The sequence below is a fragment of the Mycetomoellerius zeteki genome, unplaced genomic scaffold (genome assembly GCF_001594055.1).
Source record: "Mycetomoellerius zeteki isolate Tzet28-1 unplaced genomic scaffold, Tzet1.0 scaffold344, whole genome shotgun sequence".
Taxonomy (NCBI): domain Eukaryota; kingdom Metazoa; phylum Arthropoda; class Insecta; order Hymenoptera; family Formicidae; genus Mycetomoellerius; species Mycetomoellerius zeteki.
This window is the reverse complement of record NW_017257332.1, coordinates 63,803-85,463: the sequence shown is the minus strand read 5'-3', so window position 1 is coordinate 85,463 and position 21,661 is coordinate 63,803. Positions and strand designations below refer to the sequence as shown.

The following is a 21,661-nucleotide window of genomic DNA, read 5'->3' as shown; positions in this document are numbered from 1 at the left end:
AAAACGGTTGCAAAACTGTTGAGTCTGCTGAACGCAGCCAATGTTAACAGAAAAGAGATAGGATGAGGATATCTTTTTTCTATCGATATTCCGTTCTGATTCCGTTCCACTGTTTCTTTCTCCATGGGGACTCAGCCGCAGGGTGCTGTCCCATGGGCACAGAAAACGGAATCGGAAAGGTGAAGTGGTAAGGGCAACCAATCAGTATTCGTTCCGTTCCGATTTTAAGTAGCCTGGCTTTCCATGGGGCATATTTTTCGGAAATGGAAATTTTTCGTACTGTCAATCACCAGTGATCACTAGCGATTAAGAATAATATTGAAAAAATTCAACTAAAAGGCGCATTGAAAAGGTGGAAAATGTCATCTGTAAGTATTGTAATTACATGTGTATGTTAAATTATATTTTAAACATATGTACATGTCTACGAAACTACTAAAATCATGAAATTAATACCGTATTATTAGTTTCTTACTCTTATCTTAATCACTTAATTAAGGGGATGCTGGAGTGGTCAAATTATCGGTATTTTGCAGATCGATATAAATCTGCGAATTTACTGAACGGAATAAAAAATCCTTTTACACAGGATTAAAATAGACGCAAAATTTGGGAGTGCTGCAATAGACTTTATACTAAAATCGGGAAAAAAGTTAAAAACTTACATTTTTTCAACTTGTGGAGCTGTCATCTGACAATGACTACGTTTACACGGCCCGATTTACGCCGAAGTTATAACATCGATGTTGTGGAACTAATCAATCATAGTTGTTCTTCTGAAGAATGGAATGAATGTGATCGGCCAATTTCGTAACATCGATGTTATAACTTCGGCGTAAATCGAACCGTGTAAACGTAGTCATTGATGTTTCCTTAAAATATAAAAGTTTTATAGATCGTATGAACAAACGATAGTGCAACACTCAGCGCATTAAGGTAAATTTTCACGAGTTGCTTAAACAGGCTGTTTCAGCGATAAAAAGGATCATGTGGTCAAAATTGACGAATATCAAGCGTCCATTTTTGCTCCTTTTTGTCACTGCTGGTTTGAGCAGTTCGTGAAAATTTACCTTTACGTGCACAAACAATACTGAGTTAATGAAACTAAGATTAAAAGCTTCAAAAGAAAGATTTATATCGATCTGCAAATATGAGCGCCGACCGTCTTTAATATAGTATCTCGTCGGTGATATTGCTTTTACATTCCGTAAATATTTCGGAATACTCTTGGAATGGTTTTTTGGGATTTTAGGAATTACTTTTACAAATATTTCAGGAATATTTAGCGTTAGTTGGGATTTTACTCCATAATTTTATTCGTAAAAATACATCGGTATCGAAAAATATGTACGTACGCCACATATGTCGAATCGAATACTATAAATTAATGTGAAAATAAAAATTAAAAAAAAAGCAAAAAATCAGACAAAACCAACAATTAATGCGAATATGAGGGAAGTAATCGTTGATTGATATATCTACGGCGGGAGACTTGAAACAATGTTATCGTGGGGGAGGGATAAAGTGCGGCGCCCAGAAGGATGATGGAGGGGGACTTTCCTGCTTCCGGCTGTCAACCGACAAGGCCGACAACTGCCGACAGCGACAAGTCGACAACCGACAACCGTAAAGCTTGATCGGAGTTGGTCGGAGTCCGTCGGAGCTGGTCGGAGCTCGGTAGCGGGTAGAGTAACGCATGGTGACGCTACCTGACTTTCCTTGTCCTCTCGTGTTCGTTGTCAGCAATTGTCAGCTGTATTCTTGGATATTCGTCACGGAAGCGCGTCAAAGATTGGCACGCGTAAACACGCCTCGATTGCGAATCCCCGTGAGTATTTCACGTCTCTCGTTCGTCGATTTACACACGTCGCTGCTGCTGACAGCGTCATTGCGGCAAGCGGCGATCTACGGTCCCCATAGGCTATACATCATATGAAGGTAGGGTGGTTCTCCACCCTCAAATTATTAGTCACGCACGGCTTTGCTCAGGCGGTTCCGGCCGAATGAATTGCGTCGGCGTCGTTTGCTTGTTGTCACCGACGCCGTGCGTTGATGTCCGGCCGAGAGAGAGAGAGAGAGCGAGAGCGAGAGAGAGAGAGAGAGAGAGAGAGAGAGAGAGAGAGAGACTCCGGCGTCGATTTCTCCCTACCATTATTCCTGCCAGGAGCAACGCCCAGCGAATTATTCGCATGTGTTCAAGTGTCTCTGCGCGAAATCTCGGTTGAGAGACTGAGTTTTCTCGCAAGATTTGTCAATAAAAAATTCCGCGGACACTGATCTTTGTCTTGTCCCCCAAAATTGTGCCTGTATACCTCTTAAAAAAATTGTAGTACTGTCTACATATGCTCGGAAAATATCTTTTCTTGCACTTCAATCAATCATTGTTTTCAAGAGTGTTCAAGATAAAGCAAATGATATCTGATCACGTTCAATATTTCAAAATTAATTGATAATGAGAAATTGATTCTAATGACGTAACTTACTACTTTTACTTTCTTCAGGTTACATGATTTAAGTGGATTGCCTGGATATTTAAACTGAGTCAGCAGTGTATTAAAATGGCTTGGCGTTTCAAAGCGTCCAAATACAAAAATGCAGCACCAATCGTTCCCAAGCCAGAGGCTTGTATTCGAGATATCTCTGTAGGATCGTACCAGACCTATGGCAATAATATTACAGCATCTGCAGCGTTCATGGCATTCAATGTCGATCATAATGGTATTACACTTATATTTACCTACAATAGATTTATCTCTTCAAGAATATTCATAAATGATTATTCGTTAATTAAATAAAACCATTATTACTTTCCTATTAAAGGATCCAGCTTAGCAGTATTGCCATTGGAGGATTGTGGCAGAAAAAGCAAAACTATGCCACTGTTGCATGCACATGCAGATACTGTGACGGATATGGATTTTTCTCCATTTCACGATGGCTTGCTTGCAACTGGGTCTCAGGATTGTCTCGTAAGCGTCTTAGAATTTTATTTTCAACAAACATAAAATGAAATGCAAAATACTGTTTAAGAGAATTTGCATTTTTCCAAATATCATATTAATTCTATTTAGAAGCTATGTGTTTCATGGATTATCTCCGTATCCATATTTATTCTTCAAGTGCCAATGTCTTTCGTGAATGTTGGTATTTCAAGAATAGATATGGACACGGGGATCGCCAAACACGATATAGAAAGTACCCGTGGAGGCCTCAAAAGTATTAATTCTATTTGTATAAAACTAGGTAAAATTATGGCATATCCCAGAAAGTGGCTTGGAAGAATCATTGTGCAATCCGGAATGCACATTCTCGCATCGTCAACGAAGAGTGGAAGCAGTATGCTGGCATCCTTCTGCTGAACATCTTCTGACCACTGCATCATTCACCAATCTCTCGCTCTGGGATGTTCTGTCACAACAGGAATTATTTTGTAAATATTTCATAACTTTACTGACACTTGTTGTTTTACTCTCATTTATGAATGTTGTGTTGTTGCAGCTAATAGCGATCACACCGAAGTAATTCAGTCTGTAAGTTGGAAGGAGGACGGTACTGTTTTAGCGACATCCTGCAAGGACAAACAACTGAGGCTTATAGACCCGCGCGCGTCAACGTGCATCGTTAATTCATGCTCGAGCCACCAAAGTATTAAAGATTCCAGAACAGTCTGGCTAAACAATGACAGAATACTCACCACAGGATTTGATGCAGCAAGACTTCGTCAAGTTTACATTAGAGACTTGAGGCACTTAAATGAGCCAATGAAAACATTGGAATTAGATTGTAGTACCGGGTAAATATGAGTTGAATTCAATCTTTCCACTTGAGATTTATTTAATCAGTCTAATTGCTAAGGAGCTACCGAGGTAATTATTTGTATATCTAATATATTTTGTTAGTATTTTGATGCCGCTTTTCGATTCCGACACAAATATGCTTTTCCTCGCTGGCAAAGGAGACACCACTATTATATACATGGAAGTCACAGAGAGAGATCCTTATCTGGTAGAAGGGATCCGTCACAGTGGTGAACAAACTAAGGGAGTATGCCTGATTCCTAAACGAGCATTAAATGTAATGCAAGCTGAAGTTAACAGACTGTTACAGCTCACCTCCAATATGGTAATTCCTATCATGTATCAGGTTCCACGAAAAGTAAGTTGTACATCTAATATTATCTATATATGTGAATTGTCACATATAGTCAATACATATAAAAACTAAACTTTTTTTTTAATAAACATTAAATTTTAGACATACAGAGACTTTCATGCAGACATTTATCCGGACACAACTGGCCCCGTTGCTCAAAATAACGCAACATCATGGTTTAAGGGTCATAACGCACCTGTACCAAAGATATCGCTAGATCCTGCTAAAAGAAACAAAGGCCAAGAACCGATTATTGTGAGTAAATATTTTAACAAATGTTGTGCAAGTTCTCATATCGCTCTTAATGTGGCATACATTTGAGGTAGCTTTGTTCGTTAAAAAATTTTGTTTGTTTTATTTGTAAATATATCAGTTATATTATCGCTTTAAATTAAATCATCGATAATTGCATGTTTTTCATCGTCATGTTTTCTCGCATTATCATCCTATTTGCTCTAAAACTGGTTTTTGAGAATAAATATTGAATTGTTACAACCAATTTATTTATGTATTTGCTATTTGTGCAATACCTATTTATATATATATATATATATATATACTTTAAAGTAGACCTTACGTTATGTTTTCTAATATTAGAATATGATAAAAGCAATCAATATGATGCTATTTATTTTATATAAAACTGTTAATTTGTTTATACGAGTGTTGCAACGTAACTTTATTAAAATATTGCTTGCTGAATATATGAGCTGGTTTTTATGTAATTTATTACATATAAATGTTTGCAATATACTTTTTATGATCATATAAAGTGCTACATTTTTTTGTAATTGTTGACATGATATTATGTATTATAAATATCAGAAATCAATAGAATATATTTAATGTAAGAAATATTTTTTTTTATTACGTAACATATTTTATATCTCGATATTTAATCTTTTGCAGGAATTTCTATTTATTAAATTATTTGATTATTACTAATTATGTATACTATTTATTTTGCGCTATTCAGTTTCCTTCTCTATATTCTGTGTATATTTTTTTCACGTTTCAGATATCCAATATATGTTTTATAGTTTATACATTAGCACCATTCAAACTATTATTCCTGGCACGTGTAATATAAGTGGCAATTGATGTTGTAGCTTATTCTACAGTGTAAGTAATAGTATGAAATGTAAAAACATTCGTATTGTCTATATGGCCATGAGATAATCTCTTTTTGTAAATTTACTTTCAACAAATTTAATCACGAAAAATTTAATACTTTAAGCTAAAGCTGAAGCTTATATTTGTATTTCTTTTTTTTATACTGCTGTCTATTCTGTATAAAAATGCGAGCTACGTGTGTACGTATAATATGTAAAAATAATGTGAATGTAACTGAGTTATTGCTATTGTTAAATTATCGTGTTGATTATGCAGAAATTTATATCAAAAGTGCAAAGTATCGAACAGTGTAGTTTGGTTTGCATGCAGTTTGCGGTCATTAAGGATTTTACCGTACCTTCAGGTACACAAGGGAAACTTAGCGGTACTCAAAGACAATCAGCGCGAAATTAAAGTAGAACAAATGAACCGATCGGCGAAACCCTTGGTCATTACCGCACCAAAAGGATTCTCGAAAGTGCAGAGCAACGTGACAACTATGAATGAACTGCAACGTGAAAATGACATCAATATAGAGAAAAATGACAACAACATAAATACTGATAAGATTGAAGATTTAAAAAAGCCATCCGAGGCAGAAGAAGAAAAGCTCAAGATACAAAATGGAGGACAAACCGTTCCACCAAAGCCTTTACCAAGAGCCTCAAGAACCAACAGTATCTCCGAGGAGGAACCAAAACCAGTGGCACGTCCTCGTACATCGCCAAATCCTGGATCAGTAGTTACATCAGTAAATCCTAACGCGATCGGGGGATATAAGGTTATAATCAGCTTAAAAAGAAATTAATGTTACATACAGGATATCTGATTTCTGTGACAACTTTTGCGTGACACTTTTGCATGCAGCCCATTTTCTATATCACATTCATGTCATTGTATCATACTCTCTCTCTCTCTCTCCCCCTCTCCCTCCCCCCCCCTCTCTCTCTCTCTCAGTCAATACAACAATTTTTAAAAGATGGAAAAACAAATAAAGAATTCATTTTTTTTTTTTCACTTTAGCCCCGACTTGGTCCTAAACCATTTCAAGCAAAATCCAGCAGTCAAGAATTTTCATTTGACAAAGTCTTCTCTGTACCACTTGCACCAAATAATGACAGCAACACCAATGGTTATCAGAATGAAATTAATAATACTGCGGAGCATAACGCAGAAGCAGATAAGTCGCCAACTTTAACACCTAATGAGCGTGCAAAGGATATGGAAAATGGCAAGAGTGACTCGAGCTCTATCGAAGAAGATGCTAATTCAAGCGACTCTGGTTACAAACCAAAGACACCAAGCACTGCAGAAAGACGCAAAGTATTTGAGACGAAAGTGAAGGATGAATCACCTGAGAATGAGGACGTTGGGAATTTTGAACGCGGCACGAACAGGAACTCGATCGCTGAAAGGCGGCGCCTTTATGAGAGTCGATCTGTGTCTGTCACCGATGGGAATTTGGCGGAAAAAGCTATGGGTTCGCCGACCATGCTAAGACGAAGAGATTCCTTCAAGGGAATCGCAAAGAGCGAGGTGATTAAAGAGGATGAAACGAAAAAGAGCATTCCTATGTTGCGACAGCAGAGCATGGATCCTAAATTGGAAAAGGTGGAGCCTGTTGTAACACCAGTTTCAAAACGAACGTCAACAGTTTTCGGTAAGAGTTTCTTGCAATACACTACGAAAGATATTTTGCACATTGTTTAATACAAATACCTTGATTATTATACAGGAAGAGTGTCCAAGTTTCGGCACTTGAAAGGTACTCCGGGACACAAATCTACGCACATTGAAAATATACGCAATATCAGTCGCCAAATATCCGGCGAATGTGATGGCTTTCACGGTAAAATTTTGTTTTTCTCAATAAAACTCAGCAAACATCAACTAACAGTAACATAACTGTCAGTTATAATTTCCCACTCAACAATATAATCAAAGATCAGATTTTGACAAAATTGTGTTACTTTTAATGCGATTTTCAACATGTTTCCATCAAAGATCAGTTTTAAATAAATGTTTGCAAATGATTCAGTACATTAAAAAGTACAAGACAACGTGCATAAGAAAGAGTCCATTGTTTAGGATAAAATCTGGTAATTTTACTTACCTTCCTATGCATGCAGCTAATCCCGATCGAGTGGCTGTACCTTTGAGTGGTCCAGGTGGAAAGATAGCAGTGTTAGAATTGAAAAAGACTGGAAGACTACCTGATGGAGTCATGCCAGCGTTAGTCCACGGCGCGACTGTAATGGACTTTCAATGGGACCCGTTCGATAATCAGCGATTAGCAGTTGGTAAAGTACAGAAGTTGAAAATTTATAACAAAGAAAACTATATTATTCCATCAAATTTGAAAAGTACTATAATAGAATTTGCTTGTGCTAGCTTGTGATGATGGAATAATTCGCTTGTGGGAAATACCTGAGTCTGGTTTGGCGGAACCGACAAACGAACCGAAATATATCATAGAAGCCCATACCGATAAAATTTATCTAATCAAATTTCATTCACTGGCGTTAAATGTTCTTGCATCCGCTTCGTACGATATGACCGTCAAAATCTGGGATTTGTCGCTGTTGTCATCCACCGAGACAAATGCAAAAATCACATTGATCGGCCATACTGATCAGATATTTAGCTTAGCGTGGTCACCGTGTGGCCAATATCTCGCCAGTACATGCAAAGACGGTAAACTACGAATTTATAAACCCCGATCGAGTGACGTTCCGGTGAAAGAAGGAAAGGGTCCCGTTGGAACGAGGGGTGCAAGAGTTATATGGGCACTTGAAGGCAGATATCTCGTTGTAATGGGCTTTGATAAGTAAGTACAACAAAGAACCACACGTCTCGTTCAAATATAGCAAAAAAAAATACACAGAGAAAGTAATGATAGAAATTTATATTTTCCAGAGTTTCTGAAAGACAGATTTACGTATTTAAAGTGGACAATTTGAATACTCCTTTGAACACTGTTGGATTGGATGTCTCGCCTGCCATACTAATGCCATATTACGACGAAGATAGCTCCACGCTTTTCCTAACTGGACGTGTAAGATTTTTTTTATATTCAATTTTATAATTACATGAAAAATTCGCCATAAGTTATTTACTTCTCCTTTTAAAATATTATTTGTAGGGTGATTCTACAATATATGCATTTGAAGTAACCGAGGAAGCTCCACATTGCTGCCCATTGAGTCATCATAGATGTAGTAGCTTGCACCAGGGTTTGTCATTCCTTCCAAAAAATAAATGTGACGTGGCCAGCGTAGAGTTCGCTTCTGCTTTGAGGCTAACAAATAATACAATAGAACCTTTAAGCTTCACCGTGCCGCGTATAAAGGTATATTACGTATGATTAATATATTAATATATTGCAGTATAAATCATTAATGTGAAAGTGCTAATGTATTCATCTATTTAAATTAGAGCGAATTATTCCAAGATGATCTCTTTCCTCCAACTAAAGTTATCTGGAAACCAACTTTATCCGCGTCAGAGTGGTTTAGCGGCGGCAATAAACAACCATCTAGAATGTGTCTTAAGCCACCTGGTATGGATAATTGTAAGTAAAAGATGTTATTTTATTGTTAAAATGGGAAGAAGTATCTGTTACATGCGAGTTTTTATTCACAGTAACTGAGAATCAATCTCAAAATGCAGTTACACCTCCCCAAATTGCAACCAAACCATCACCAACCCCTTTTGGAATCACTACACAATCTTATAATAGATTAGGATGGAATCCGGACGTTAAAGCAAAACAAGAAGAGGTGAGAGGGCAATTGAATTTACGCATTTTACGTATATTTTATGAATGGATATTGATATAAAAATGATTTCTTACGAAACATTGTCGCGCGCATATATATATATATATGTGTATATGTATATCCTTGATTGTGATATTATTCAATGATACAAAGTGCGATGCATTCAATTATTTGAAAAAAAACTTTGAAAAAAATAATTTTCTATACTATGAAAATTCTTATTGCGAGACATCCTTGCTTTTATGTAATATCATGTTTGAGCTTGTGTGCTTGTGTGCATTAGATCCAGAAAACTATGAGCCATTTTGTGGGAGACGTTATTCAGTGTTCGCTAGAACAAGATCACATGGAAGGTGTCGAGGAACATGAATGGGTAAGTAGGTGTTTCATTTGCTGTAAATCATAAAATTGAAATCGTGTCCATAAGATAGCCGATACTACTAAATTATGCGTAATAGTGAATTTATTGTATAAATAACATAGCAAGAGAAAGATAAGAGCTATATACGCTTCAATCTATATTTTTAGATCTTCTTCAGTACGTAATTTAATAAAGATAATCTAGAGACACGGTAGTGTCTCGGCGCTAAGCCAAGCGCAGCGACACTGCCGTGCCTCTTTTACGCGAGCCGGCGAGTTGAGGGAGATTGAGATTATTGGATCTAAATAACGGCTGAACTGATCAAATTCTATATACGTTCAATCGATAGCTACCGCTCGGGTTGTATAATAAAAGTTTTTATTTTTTTTCTACATGCCCTACGAGCGGACATATTGCGACGCAAAGTCCGGATCTGTAACTTTTCAGAAGATTCAGATACGTCATTGTAATCATCGATCGCATTCCGCGCATTCCTTTGGTGTACGTCTGACATTTTTTACGCAAGGAGCGCTAGTGGTCAGCGAGCGCTACGATCTGTATACTACTAATATACGGTAGTGTCTCGGTCGGTTTCAAAATAACAAGATCGGTAAAGTCGGTCTTGGTCGTCTCGGTACCCAAATAACAAAATACTTCCACGGTATTGGTACGGTGAGCGTACGGTGTACCATGCGTACCGGTACCGTACCTATCACGTACGTCCGTATCTAAAATGTACAGTACCGGTACACCGTATTTTGGTACGCGGTACCGATAATGTATGCCTTAGGTACGCATGTTACCAAAATTAATTAATTTTATAGTTTCATTGCTAAAATTTTAGCAGAGTATTATTATTGTGATTATTGATTAATATCTTATTCCAGAATACACATGATGAAATTATGATAAAAAAAATGTTTTTCCCTGAATTCGGGGAAACTAATTTCATAGTGCTTCGAAGCGATAGATAGATAGATAGATAATTTCGTTTATTGGCCAGTAACAGGTACATAACTAGTCATTTTACAATCATTTGCAGTGTTACAGACAGATGGCGTAATTTCTAAAAGAAACTTAAAAGATATATTCGTTTGCTGATTGATTGATTTGCTGACGCTTGTGGAGAGAATAAGAAATTAGACAAAAGACTCGAAATTGAATATTTGATCTTATATTAGGACGTTCCTAATTTAATTATTGATTATAGAATAATAAAATATAACATTGTATAACATAAAATAATAAAATTTACCATAATATGATATAATAGTGCAGTGCAATATAATAGAATATTAGATGAACCTACAATCTAACGAAATTGCTATATTTAAGACTATAATCTTTAAACCACAACTTTACATTTATTGAGAAATTCAGTTATAATTTTTAATTCAGAGTTTAATTATAGTAACCTAAAAATAAGGAGGTCAAAAGTATATCTCTCTACGTTGTTTATATAATATTATTATTACATATATGACTTCTTATTGCCATGATTTCAATTTTATTATTTTTTTTACAGAATCTAAATTTACTCATATCATTTGCTGTGTTATAATTCTGGGTTTTAAGTAGTTATTTATTTATCGTAGTATAGTTTAATAACTCTGTACTCTTAATAGTTACATACATACAATATGTATAGATACTATGTACAGTGTATTAATTCGCTAGGTCATAGTAGCGGCCCGACTTATCGACGTTGTGTCGATAACGCTCAACGTGCGCGCGCAGGCGCGCTTGAAATAAAAACACGCACGCACGCACGCACGCACGCACGCACGCACGCACACGCACACGCACACGCACACGCACACACACTAATTGATATTTAAAATACTCTGTGTTGAAACTTATTACGTATTTTTCTGTTGCGTATAAAATTATATATTCCACCAGATATGCATGAAATATATCTCCGTTAAGTTTACACTGCTCTTTATATCTATATAAATTTATGATTTCAAGTTCTATATGTTATAAATTATATAATGCGCAAATAAATATACATACAGCATAACGGAGATAAACATATACAAGGAAATGTGAAATGTCTTTCATCAAATTATTTGATAGAGAGAGAGAGAGAGAGAGAGAGAGAGAGAGAGAGAGAGAGAGAGAAACACGTAGGCAAGCATAATTTTATTATCAATGAAAAGAACAACTTCGAAAAAAGATCATAATTTTTAATTTTAATAAATGCTCTCTCTGACATTTTTTATATACGCTTATCTCTGTTATGCTATATGTATATTTATTTGCGCAATACGTAATATGTAACATATAACACATCATATAATACATCATAAATTTATATAGATATAAAGAGTATACCTTGATCAAAAAGTTCCCGAAATTACTACCAGGTGATGCTCTGAGTCAGCTAATTTGAGTTCTGTTTTTTTGGTTAGGTTGCCACATCTATCATTGACATTTCCACCAAATTTTATCGCCATAGCTTGACATTTGTAAAAGTTACGCCGTCTTGAGTACATCTACCTCTGCACGTGTTTTCGATTTTTTACAGTTTTAAAAATGGAGTTGAATTTGCAACAACGAGTTTGTATTAAATTTTTTGGTCAAGAACGAAACGAATACCATCCAACAGCCATCGAATTCACCCGGCTTCCTGCGATTTTTTTCTGTTCGATCGAGTCAAAAAACTACTACTAAGAGGTAATGGAAAAATCGAAGACGGCTCTGATGGCTATACCGACAATAGAGTTCCAGAAATGTTTCGAGAGCTGGATCAAGCGCTGGCATAAGTGCGTTGCAGTCGATGGGGATTACTTTGAAGGGGACAATATCACTTTTGATGAATAAACTTGTATTTTGAATTTTCTGAATGAATTCCGGGAACTTTTTGATCATGGTAGTAGTGTAAATATAATATAACGGAGATATAATTCATGCATTTCTATTGGAATATATAATTTTATACTCAACAGAAAAAATACGTAATAAGTTTCAAGACAGTATTTTAAATATTATTGCCAATGTCACTTCTTAGTTCAAGCGCGCGCGCGCGCGTTGAGCGTATCGACATAACGTCGATAAGTCTACTATGACCCAGCGAATTAATGCACTGCACTGTACGAATATAACATCACAGTATCTTTTTATATTTATTTCAGTAAAAAGGGCAGTACAAAGTAATAAGTTTTAAAATAAAAAGAAAATTTGTATACTTTGACAATTGATTTACAAATTGATTGACGATGATTAATATTCAAATTTATTATTTTAGGACGAGTGAAAATTGAAGACTTGTGGATAGATGCAAACTGGTAAGATAAAAATCTAAAACATAGTTGTTTGAGCCGCGTAAGTTATTCATAAGTTAGAATTATATATCGCGCGAATGGCAACAATATCGCAGTGTTACTGTGTATAGAGTGAGAGACAGTTGTCGGAGAAATACTTCCAACGATTTTCTTTTGCGGAGGAAGTAAGAGATAAGTACAGTGTTTTATATCAATTTACAACAAATAATACTCATTTTTTCGTAAATCTAGCTTAAGATTTTGTAATCGCATTTTTTAATGCATAGAAGTAAGAATCCAGGCCTTGTTAAACCACATTAATTTAAAGTAAAAAGCTAAACGAAGTAAATGACACACAAGAGATTTTTTAATCTGACTACATTAATGTAATATTTGATATAGAGCAGTGTCTGTATGGTAACAGTTCTTATAAAACTAAAATGCGTGATTATAGCTCTAGTCCCAAATAATTTTTTAAAATCGCTTTTTTGTCTCACTTATATATTTCTAACTATACCTAAAAATAATTCTGTACTATTCTATAGTATATCATTGTAGAGATTATATTAGATGTAGGATATGCTTAATTATTGTCAAGAGAATTGGGAAGCTTATAATGCAATTGGACAATAGTTTCATCCATCTATTTAATGAATATCAGTTTTGAAAGTTTAATGGATGAGTAATTTTTCTTAGAGTGAGAGTATGCTAGTATATTCGTTACAATCATTACCTGCTTTCCAGTACCGAGTTTGAACGATATCAATTGTGTCAGAGACAATTATTGACGATTTTTTTTATTATTTACTATACTATATTGAGCATTAGAATGATCAATTTTCTATGTAAATGAGAAAAAATTGCAATATTGTGCCATTTGTGAAGCGACAGACATAATCCAATCTGCTGTTAATAAGAAAGAGAAAAAACAGTATTATAAACAATATTATTAGTTCCTTAAAAGTAATTTATTTTCCACTAAAGTTGACATTCCTTATTTAACTTATTTAATTGCCACACCAGTGCCAGATTTATCTTTGTGTCGGCAATGCCAGATGTCAATAATGGTCTCAATGTATATGTCATAATACAATATACAATATCATTACTGATAATAGAGCAAATGACAGTTTCGTCGCAGAATTGTGGATCAGGTTTTTTACAATATTTCATATCTTTACACGCACATACAAAAAGACATTATACAAATTAAGTGATAAATTCAATGCGCAAATAAGTAATCGTATAAGCGATTAATTTAATTTTACGGCTGGTGAGCATTTAACCCTTTGAGTCACGCAATTAAAGGAAAAGACTAATCTCTGAAACACGTATAGAATTATAGTTTTTTTGAGGTCGTTGAAATAAAATCGTTTATCAGATCCATAGACATAATAAATAGTGGCCTAGGCTGCGTTCCGTTTCATGCATGATGTATCATTTATCCTTGTTTAACATTCAGAGAATAACAAGGATAAAAGATGCATCATGCGTGAAACGGAACGCAGCCCTAGTTTACACCCTACGTTTAGGCCGCTACCTAGGTTGCATTCCGTTTCACGCATGATGTACATAATGCATCATTTATCCTTATTTAATATTCGGTGAACAACAAAGATAAATGATGCATCATGCACATCATGCGTGAAACAGAACGCAGCTCATGTCTATGGCCGGTATTCATAGTCGATTCTTATTTCAAGATCGTCTTAAGTAATGTCTTAATACGCTAATGTGGCTCTCTTATTGGTTCGTAACACCTCAAGGCTGAACTTGAGATGATCTTGAATATAAGAACTGACTATGAATACCGGCCTCTGATTCGTAACATCTTAAGACTGTACTTAAGACGGTCTTGAATATAAGATTTGACTATGAATACCGGGCTATAATCAGATTCTAAAAAAATTGAAATCCAAGATGGCGAACACAATATGGCATGCAAAGCACATGCAAAGGCTTAAAAAGCAAATTAATTCTTGATTTTCACAATTCGTATTCTATCCTGAAAAATTATACATTCTGTATTAATTATACAAACTCTCTACTTCACAAGCACAAATTTACTGCTTTAAAAACAAATTCACTATTTTAAAAACACAAATTCACTACTTTAAGAACACAAAATCACCGCTTTAAAAACACAAAAACCTGCTTTAAAGCACTGCTTTATGAACAATTCACTGCTTTAAAAACACAAATTCACTGCTAATGCAATGAATTTGTGTTTAAAGCAGTAAATTTTTGTTTTTAAAGCAATGAATTTGGGTTTTAAAGCAGTGAATTGTTTATAAAGCAGTGCTTTTGTGTCTTTAAAGCAGGCTTTTGTATTTTTAAGGCAGTAATTTTGTGTTTTTAAAACAATGAATTTGTATTAATTTTTAAAGCAGTGAATTTGTGTTTGTAAAGCCAAGAATTTGTGTAATTAAAGTAGAGAATATTTATTTTTAGGAATTAATTGATGTTAGACACGTGACCACCGCAATAAGTTAAGAGTGAGACAGCTGTAGTTTGTTTCACTGTAACTTATTGCACTATTTCAGAATTCTTTGAAAAAGAACAGACCTTACATATACATAGCGCTGCAGCGCGTCAGAATGACAGATATCTTAATCTCTAAAATATCGAACTTTAATGCTTAATATCTCGGTTCACGAGACCGATCGTCGTATTTTTTTGCCAGATTCCTTCATTTTGAATGAAAACGCGTCGAATGAGTACATTCTTATTAAGATTTTAGAGTAGGACCCGTATTTTAAATAATTACCAAATGTTGAAATACAATAATACAATGATACAAAAATTTATAAAACAAACGTAAGAGTATTGAAATAAAATTTGTAAAATAAACCGAATGCACATTCGTAATCAGCGACCTCAAAAACATAAATATAATTCAAAAAATGAGTATGTTCATAGGGCCTTTTTTCACAAATGAATTTAACTTAAAAAAAGGCATTTTTTTGCGTTAAAATGTTTATAACAAAAAAATACAAACAAAATGGAAAAATCAGTAGCGTAGAGCGGGGCTATTTGAGCATAGGGGCAAGTTGGTCAAATGCAAATATCTAAATAACCAAAATATATATAGATACGTCTTGCGTAATGTAAAAAAACAGAGATTACTGTACCTTAATACAATAATCTGTGTCCGGCTGTCAACAGCCAAATACGTGCGCTTTTTCGTTTTGGTATATCAAAAGTAAAATTATTAGGTGAGTATTCTTTTTGGTTTACATGATAATTAAAGCGATTGATAATAATCAAATGTATTTTTTTTATATAAGTTATTATCATATTTTTTAACTTTAATGTTTAAGTTGCTATTTTATTTAAGGTTTTTCAGTTATAAAGAAGTATTTCGGTCAACACCGATATGGGGTTTTGGTTGAGCCAGTATCTCATAACTAACCTTATAAACTCAGCTACTTAAATGAAATCTCTTTATTAATGCTTTTTATTCTATGTTAACGATTAAACATATATTTTACGTTTAATTATTGTTATAAAGAGTAAAGATTTTAGTTTTTCTAATTTTGTTAATTAAAGCATTTAAAAAGAAAGAATATTACAAATTACTATATTTAAGATGCAAATAATAAAAATTTTATTAATATATACATAATCCTTTCATGTTTTTAATAATATATAACCTCGTTAAATTCGATTATCTTCGTGGCTCAACTTATCCTTCGAGGATGCTCAACATGCTCCATAGATGGGGCATATTGGTCCACTTTGCATCCCCTTGTAATTAAAGTAATTTTTTCTTATTTACGAGATATATTAAGGATTTATAAGTACTTAATTATTGAACCAGATGTGTGTGAACATGCAACGTTTTAAAGCATTTACCATTAATCTATTATAATTATGTCAAGATTTATAATAATTTAAAGAAAAAGTGTCACACAACTAGTCCCGCTCTACCCTACATAGAAGTGGAAATTAAGTATTAATATAGTGAATAATGAAAAAAGAATCGTTAATTTTGATGAAATCTTCGGAATAGTCTAGAAAAAAAGAGCCAAAAAGGGTATAATATATATGTTACGCTGTGACTCAAAGGGTTAATGAACATTCTGCAACATTCAAGCGATATTAATGGAGAATAAATGACTGATCCTCTTTTTACAATAATCTTTCTTATCAAAATATTGAATATAACACAATTGCCAATTTATTAAGCGATAATCTTTTTATTAAAATTTTAAGATCAGAATATTTCATCTCGTCTATATATATATTTTTACAAGTTATAAAAAATAATGGTACTATGTCCTCCAAAAATAAGTTTTGTAATTGGCGATAAAATACTTTTTTTTTCTTTGTAAAAATTGAATGTTATATGTGTGAATGTATATATGTATATATGTATGCGTATATACAGGAGGGTGTTTCATTTTAAGTGATATGGTCGATTATCTCGCGAATCGATGATTTTGCATGGCTTTGAAGGGGGACACACGATGGAAATGTGGACTTGACCTTGAATGACCTTGTCAAAATCAGGTCAAGGTCATTAATGTTTTTTTAAATGGAAACTCCTATTTTTTATTACATATTCTTGTAGCTTATCTCGAGAGCTTTCCAAAACACTATAATAAAGTTACTTTTTGTTAAATACTTAAGTTATAAGGCAAGACCGATTACTGATCCGGCCGATTAAGACAAGACCGGGGCTGATCCAGCCAACTAAAGCAAGACCGAACGGAAAGTAACTTTATTATAGTGTTTTGGAAGCTCTCGAGATAAGCTACAAGAAATGTAATAAAAAATAGGGGTTTCCATTTAAAAAAACATTAATGACCTTGATCTAATGTTGACAACTGATGTTGACATGTTGACCTGATGTCACTCAAGGTCAAATCCACATTTCCATCATGTGTCCCCCTTCAAGCCATGCAACTTTCGTTGGAAAAATTTTTCAATAAAATCATCAATTCGCGAGATAATCGACCATATCACTTAAAATAAAACACCATGTATGTATGTATGTATGTATGTATATATGTATATATATATATATATATATATTAAGGTGGTTGTTATCTTAACAATTTTCGAAATTTAATCGGGACACTCCCTAAGTAGTTCAATATTGCAAAAAAAAACACCAGATTTTTTAAACAATTTTAACTTCATTGGATCGGCAGTTTTTACTTTGGACCATATTCAAAATTTACGCAAAACAGGCTTTTTAGCTCATTTAATTTCTAGTAAATTAAAAAAAAATTTTAAAATTGGTTAAGAATTACAGCGTTGGCCGAATTTTATCCATAAAGGTGTTTTTCTATCTACCCGTGCCCCAGTGGCGAGGTACGAAAAAATATTTTATTATAGCGTTTTAGAAAGCTCTTGAAACAAGCTACAAGAGGGTGCAATAAAAAATGGGGGATTTAATTTCAAAAACTTCATACAATCTTGACCTGACACCTTAAGGACGTTTTCTTAAGGTCAACTAAGGTCACCATCTTCTTTCCTCCTTGAAATCATAAAACTTTTCTGAAAGAGTTTTCGAAAAAACTCCTTTTCGAGATATTCAAGTATATTGATTGAAATGGTATACTCTGTATATCATTCAAAAATATAAACTAATTTTTTTTACTTTTCATATTTCGGAGCATACAAATACATTTGATCAACATAGTGCCAAAAATTCATTACTAGTAGTATTTTTTGTATCTTGTATATTTTAGACCTGTAAGAAAACATTCGAAAATATTTAAGAAATTTTCTGTGTCAAAGATATTTAAGACGAAACTCGATTTGTTGTTGCCATTTATATCTTGTCCGCACTACTGATTTTATATTGCATTATAAAAAGAAAGGGATACGATAGCGTTGCATATCTTGATGTAATGTTTTTTGTTTATTTATATATGTTATATATTGCAATCGCAATTCAGATTTGTAACCATTTTGCAGTTTTCAAGCAAGCTCTATCCGTTTACGATCAGATTATGAATAATAAAGCGATTCTTTACAGAACGAGATTAGAGATAGATGCATAATAAAAAAAAAACTCTGAATATTTCACGCCACTCGATCTAATTGTTTTGTAAATCATCGCTGTCTAAATAATTTTATCATATGGTGATGTACCTTTATATATCAATCTTATAACGTTCATGTATTTCAGCTATAAAACCTTTTTATCAAAAATTCTAATCATATCTGATTCCCCTGTATCCTCTATCTAATAAGTATAATTTATACAAGTGTTATTTTTTTTTAATTATATGAATAACAAAATTTTTTAACGTTAGAATCCGTAGAGCTTACTATAACGATTTGGACATCGATTAGTTCAGAAAGCATGTGGAATGTTTTTATTTGAATAAGTAACTTTATAATTGAGTAATTTATAGAATGTATATATGCAATTTCATAATATTGCTAGCGATAATTTCAGAATTTTTAATAATTGTTTTATGCATGTAACAGATACAGTATGTAAAGATACAGTAAAAATAAATACGATATTATATAAATTATCTAGTATATCCAACGCGGTCCCTAGGAATCAACCTGAGTTCCGCGCCGTGCTTAAGAAATACATTTCCTGAAAGTACAAATTGTACGATTCATATTTGTATACATAAAACAGAGATGTATATTTTAAGAGTTACCTGCAGTTTGTTGAGGATTAATTCCTATTCCATCATCTGTAATTATGGCCGATGTAGCTGGCGGCACTCTAAATTCCTCAGCAGCAAATTTTAATACGGCAGTAAATGGAGTATTTTCTGGTACACTAAGTCTGCAATTAATAAAATAGTACATGCATTTCTTATTGTACGAGACACTGCCAAAACTACATACTGACAAGGAAAATATCGCCTTACAAATATATAAAGCAAATATATTTTTCTCATAATATCTTAAATATCTTTTAATATAGGATTGATAATTATTTCGTTAACAAAATTTATAAGCGGTAGAAAGTTTTTATTCCTTTTTGCAAAAATTACATAGAATGATTATAGATTATAGGACAATACAAAGTATAATTTATATTACAAAATAAAAAAATCTAGAAATTCAATTCAAGATATCTGCTTCAACATTACTCCATATCTCACTATCTGGTTGAGTTTTAACAGTAGATATTCTGTTGTATACTTGTTTACGAATTACGCGAGGACCGTTTAACAAAATTTTTACTATTTGGCAAAGATGTTTGTACTCAAATTTAAAATCTGAGCACCACTTTCCATCTATGAGGTACATATTTCGGCCAAAGTAAAATATTGCATCAACAAAATCTGTGCAAAATCGAGTACTGTCCTGAAGTAATCTTAAAAGTGATTTCTTTTTAGTATCTGCTAAAGCTACGCATATTTCAGGATCATAGTCAGTTAATTTTGAAGTAAAAGTTTGTACAACCAATTCTTTAATTGTATTGTCATCCGATTCAACCGTTAAGTGTACAAGTCTTGAAACATGACCATCAATTAACATTTTATTTATGCATTTTACTACTTCATCTTGGTCACCATTAGCTATTGCCATTTGCCATGACATAATCAATGCCTCGTCTTCCATGCCTGACAATGGTATTCCTAATTCTCCTAAAGAATCTATAATCATGTTTGTAGCGATAGAACTGCTTATTACTTGATTTAGAAAGGCATTTAATCTTTCCTGTCCAAAATGTTGAGTGTACAGTTTTAGATATTCATCAACTATTTCTGTAGAAATACGATTGTCCTTCAAATAATGTTCCAATAATTTATCGCAAGCTTTTTCCAGATCAGAGCACGCAATATCCTGATTGTGTAGAAATAGCTTTCTCTCTAACTTCCGACGTAAACATTTCTCAAAGGGCAATGTTTTGTTTTCAGCTTGCACTTGGGCAATGGTGATTTCGATGAAGCGAGCACAGTTGAAAGCTTGTGTTGCATTTTCTACAGTCATTTGTTCGTTAATAGCTGGGCTCTGCAGTAGCGCGAGAAATGCATCGATAGTCTTAAAGATTTCAGAGCCAGCGACTTGCATGTTATATTCTATACACAAACACACACAATAAAGATACACTTTCTATTTTTCAAACAGCCACTTACACTTTATATGGCAGATTAGGATCGGACGTGAGAGTGATTCTGAATGTGACTTTGGACCTGTAACACGTTAAATGTTACATTAATACGTTGTACAATACCTCATGCTTAAACTAACAAAACATATGGTTTCCTCACACAACCATACTCTACACATCCCTGTTATTATATATACTCATCAACTTTAATCTACTTTAATCTTGTAAAACTTTTCTTTAAGATACGTACGCCATCGTTCACACGCAGAATTCCATAAAATATATACAGACAATAACAATTGCTCCAAATTGCAAATAATTTGTGACAGATCACAGACTGCAATCACAGTATATACAGTAGCGCAACTCTCTGTCGGCACCTTTGATGCCAACGTGGATAAAAATGAACTGCACATGCGCGAGCGAGGTATGTAACCAATCAAGGCATTGATATTCCATCTCACCTCTTCTCTCTGTTGTAACCTTTTCTCTTTTTCTACTTTATTGCATAAGGTCTGTTCTTTTTCCACTGTAAGTTCTGAACTGGTGTACACTGATCCAATAAGTTCAGAACCTTCGAAAAATAACAGACCTACACAATATATATATTATATTTAAAACAGAAAATAAAATAAAAATGAAACATAATAGATATACATTTATTTCTCAGGAAATATAAGGAGATTCGTACTTATACTTAACCTTTTTTTATTTGCAATGATAGTCAGAGTTACAAAATATAAACGCAATAAGAAAATAATAATAATATAGCAATCCGTTTTATTTTAACTGATCGATATTACTTATCTCCAATTTGAAATATTCTTCCTTTACTGTTAAAAAAACGGTGTTAAATTTATTTTTTAAATTTCTTCTTATATTTGTCAGATAAAATCCAGTTATTCGACTAATTCAATTTACTATATGTCAAATCACAACAATATTAAAC

At 33.6% G+C, this 21,661-nt stretch overlaps 3 protein-coding genes across 5 annotated transcripts; 1 reads left to right on the top strand and 2 right to left on the bottom strand.

The window, feature by feature from the left end:
• Positions 1-1,479: 1,479 nt before the first annotated feature.
• On the top strand, positions 1,480-20,558 carry pod1 (coronin). 3 transcript variants are annotated; one of them, XM_018452375.1, is made up of 19 exons: positions 1,480-1,828; positions 2,502-2,718; positions 2,821-2,969; positions 3,244-3,430; positions 3,499-3,793; positions 3,900-4,155; positions 4,255-4,407; positions 5,630-6,046; positions 6,289-6,925; positions 7,001-7,114; positions 7,395-7,565; positions 7,657-8,092; positions 8,182-8,320; positions 8,408-8,614; positions 8,701-8,836; positions 8,908-9,044; positions 9,328-9,417; positions 12,656-12,695; positions 20,519-20,558. In XM_018452375.1, the coding sequence occupies exons 2-18, from the start codon at positions 2,559-2,561 to the stop codon at positions 12,662-12,664; spliced, it is 3,693 nt and encodes a 1,230-aa protein (XP_018307877.1). In that variant the 5' UTR covers positions 1,480-1,828; positions 2,502-2,558; the 3' UTR covers positions 12,665-12,695; positions 20,519-20,558. The 3 variants fall into 3 exon arrangements, with proteins under 3 accessions (XP_018307877.1, XP_018307875.1, XP_018307878.1); XM_018452373.1 differs by lacking the exon at positions 20,519-20,558 and having other exon boundaries at positions 12,656-14,077; XM_018452376.1 differs by lacking the exons at positions 5,630-6,046; positions 20,519-20,558 and having other exon boundaries at positions 12,656-14,077.
• On the bottom strand, positions 19,080-21,087 carry LOC108725377 (Ubiquitin-fold modifier 1). Its single transcript, XM_018452378.1, has 4 exons — positions 20,963-21,087; positions 20,738-20,794; positions 19,304-19,434; positions 19,080-19,236 (listed from the first exon to the last, which is right to left on the bottom strand). Exons 1-4 carry the CDS (start codon positions 20,965-20,967, stop codon positions 19,166-19,168), a joined length of 264 nt encoding a protein of 87 aa, XP_018307880.1. The 5' UTR covers positions 20,968-21,087; the 3' UTR covers positions 19,080-19,165.
• Positions 19,615-20,725, bottom strand: LOC108725376 (uncharacterized). Its single transcript, XM_018452377.1, has one exon. The coding sequence runs from the start codon at positions 20,670-20,672 to the stop codon at positions 19,716-19,718; it is 957 nt and encodes a 318-aa protein (XP_018307879.1). The 5' UTR covers positions 20,673-20,725; the 3' UTR covers positions 19,615-19,715.
• Positions 21,088-21,661: the final 574 nt, after the last annotated feature.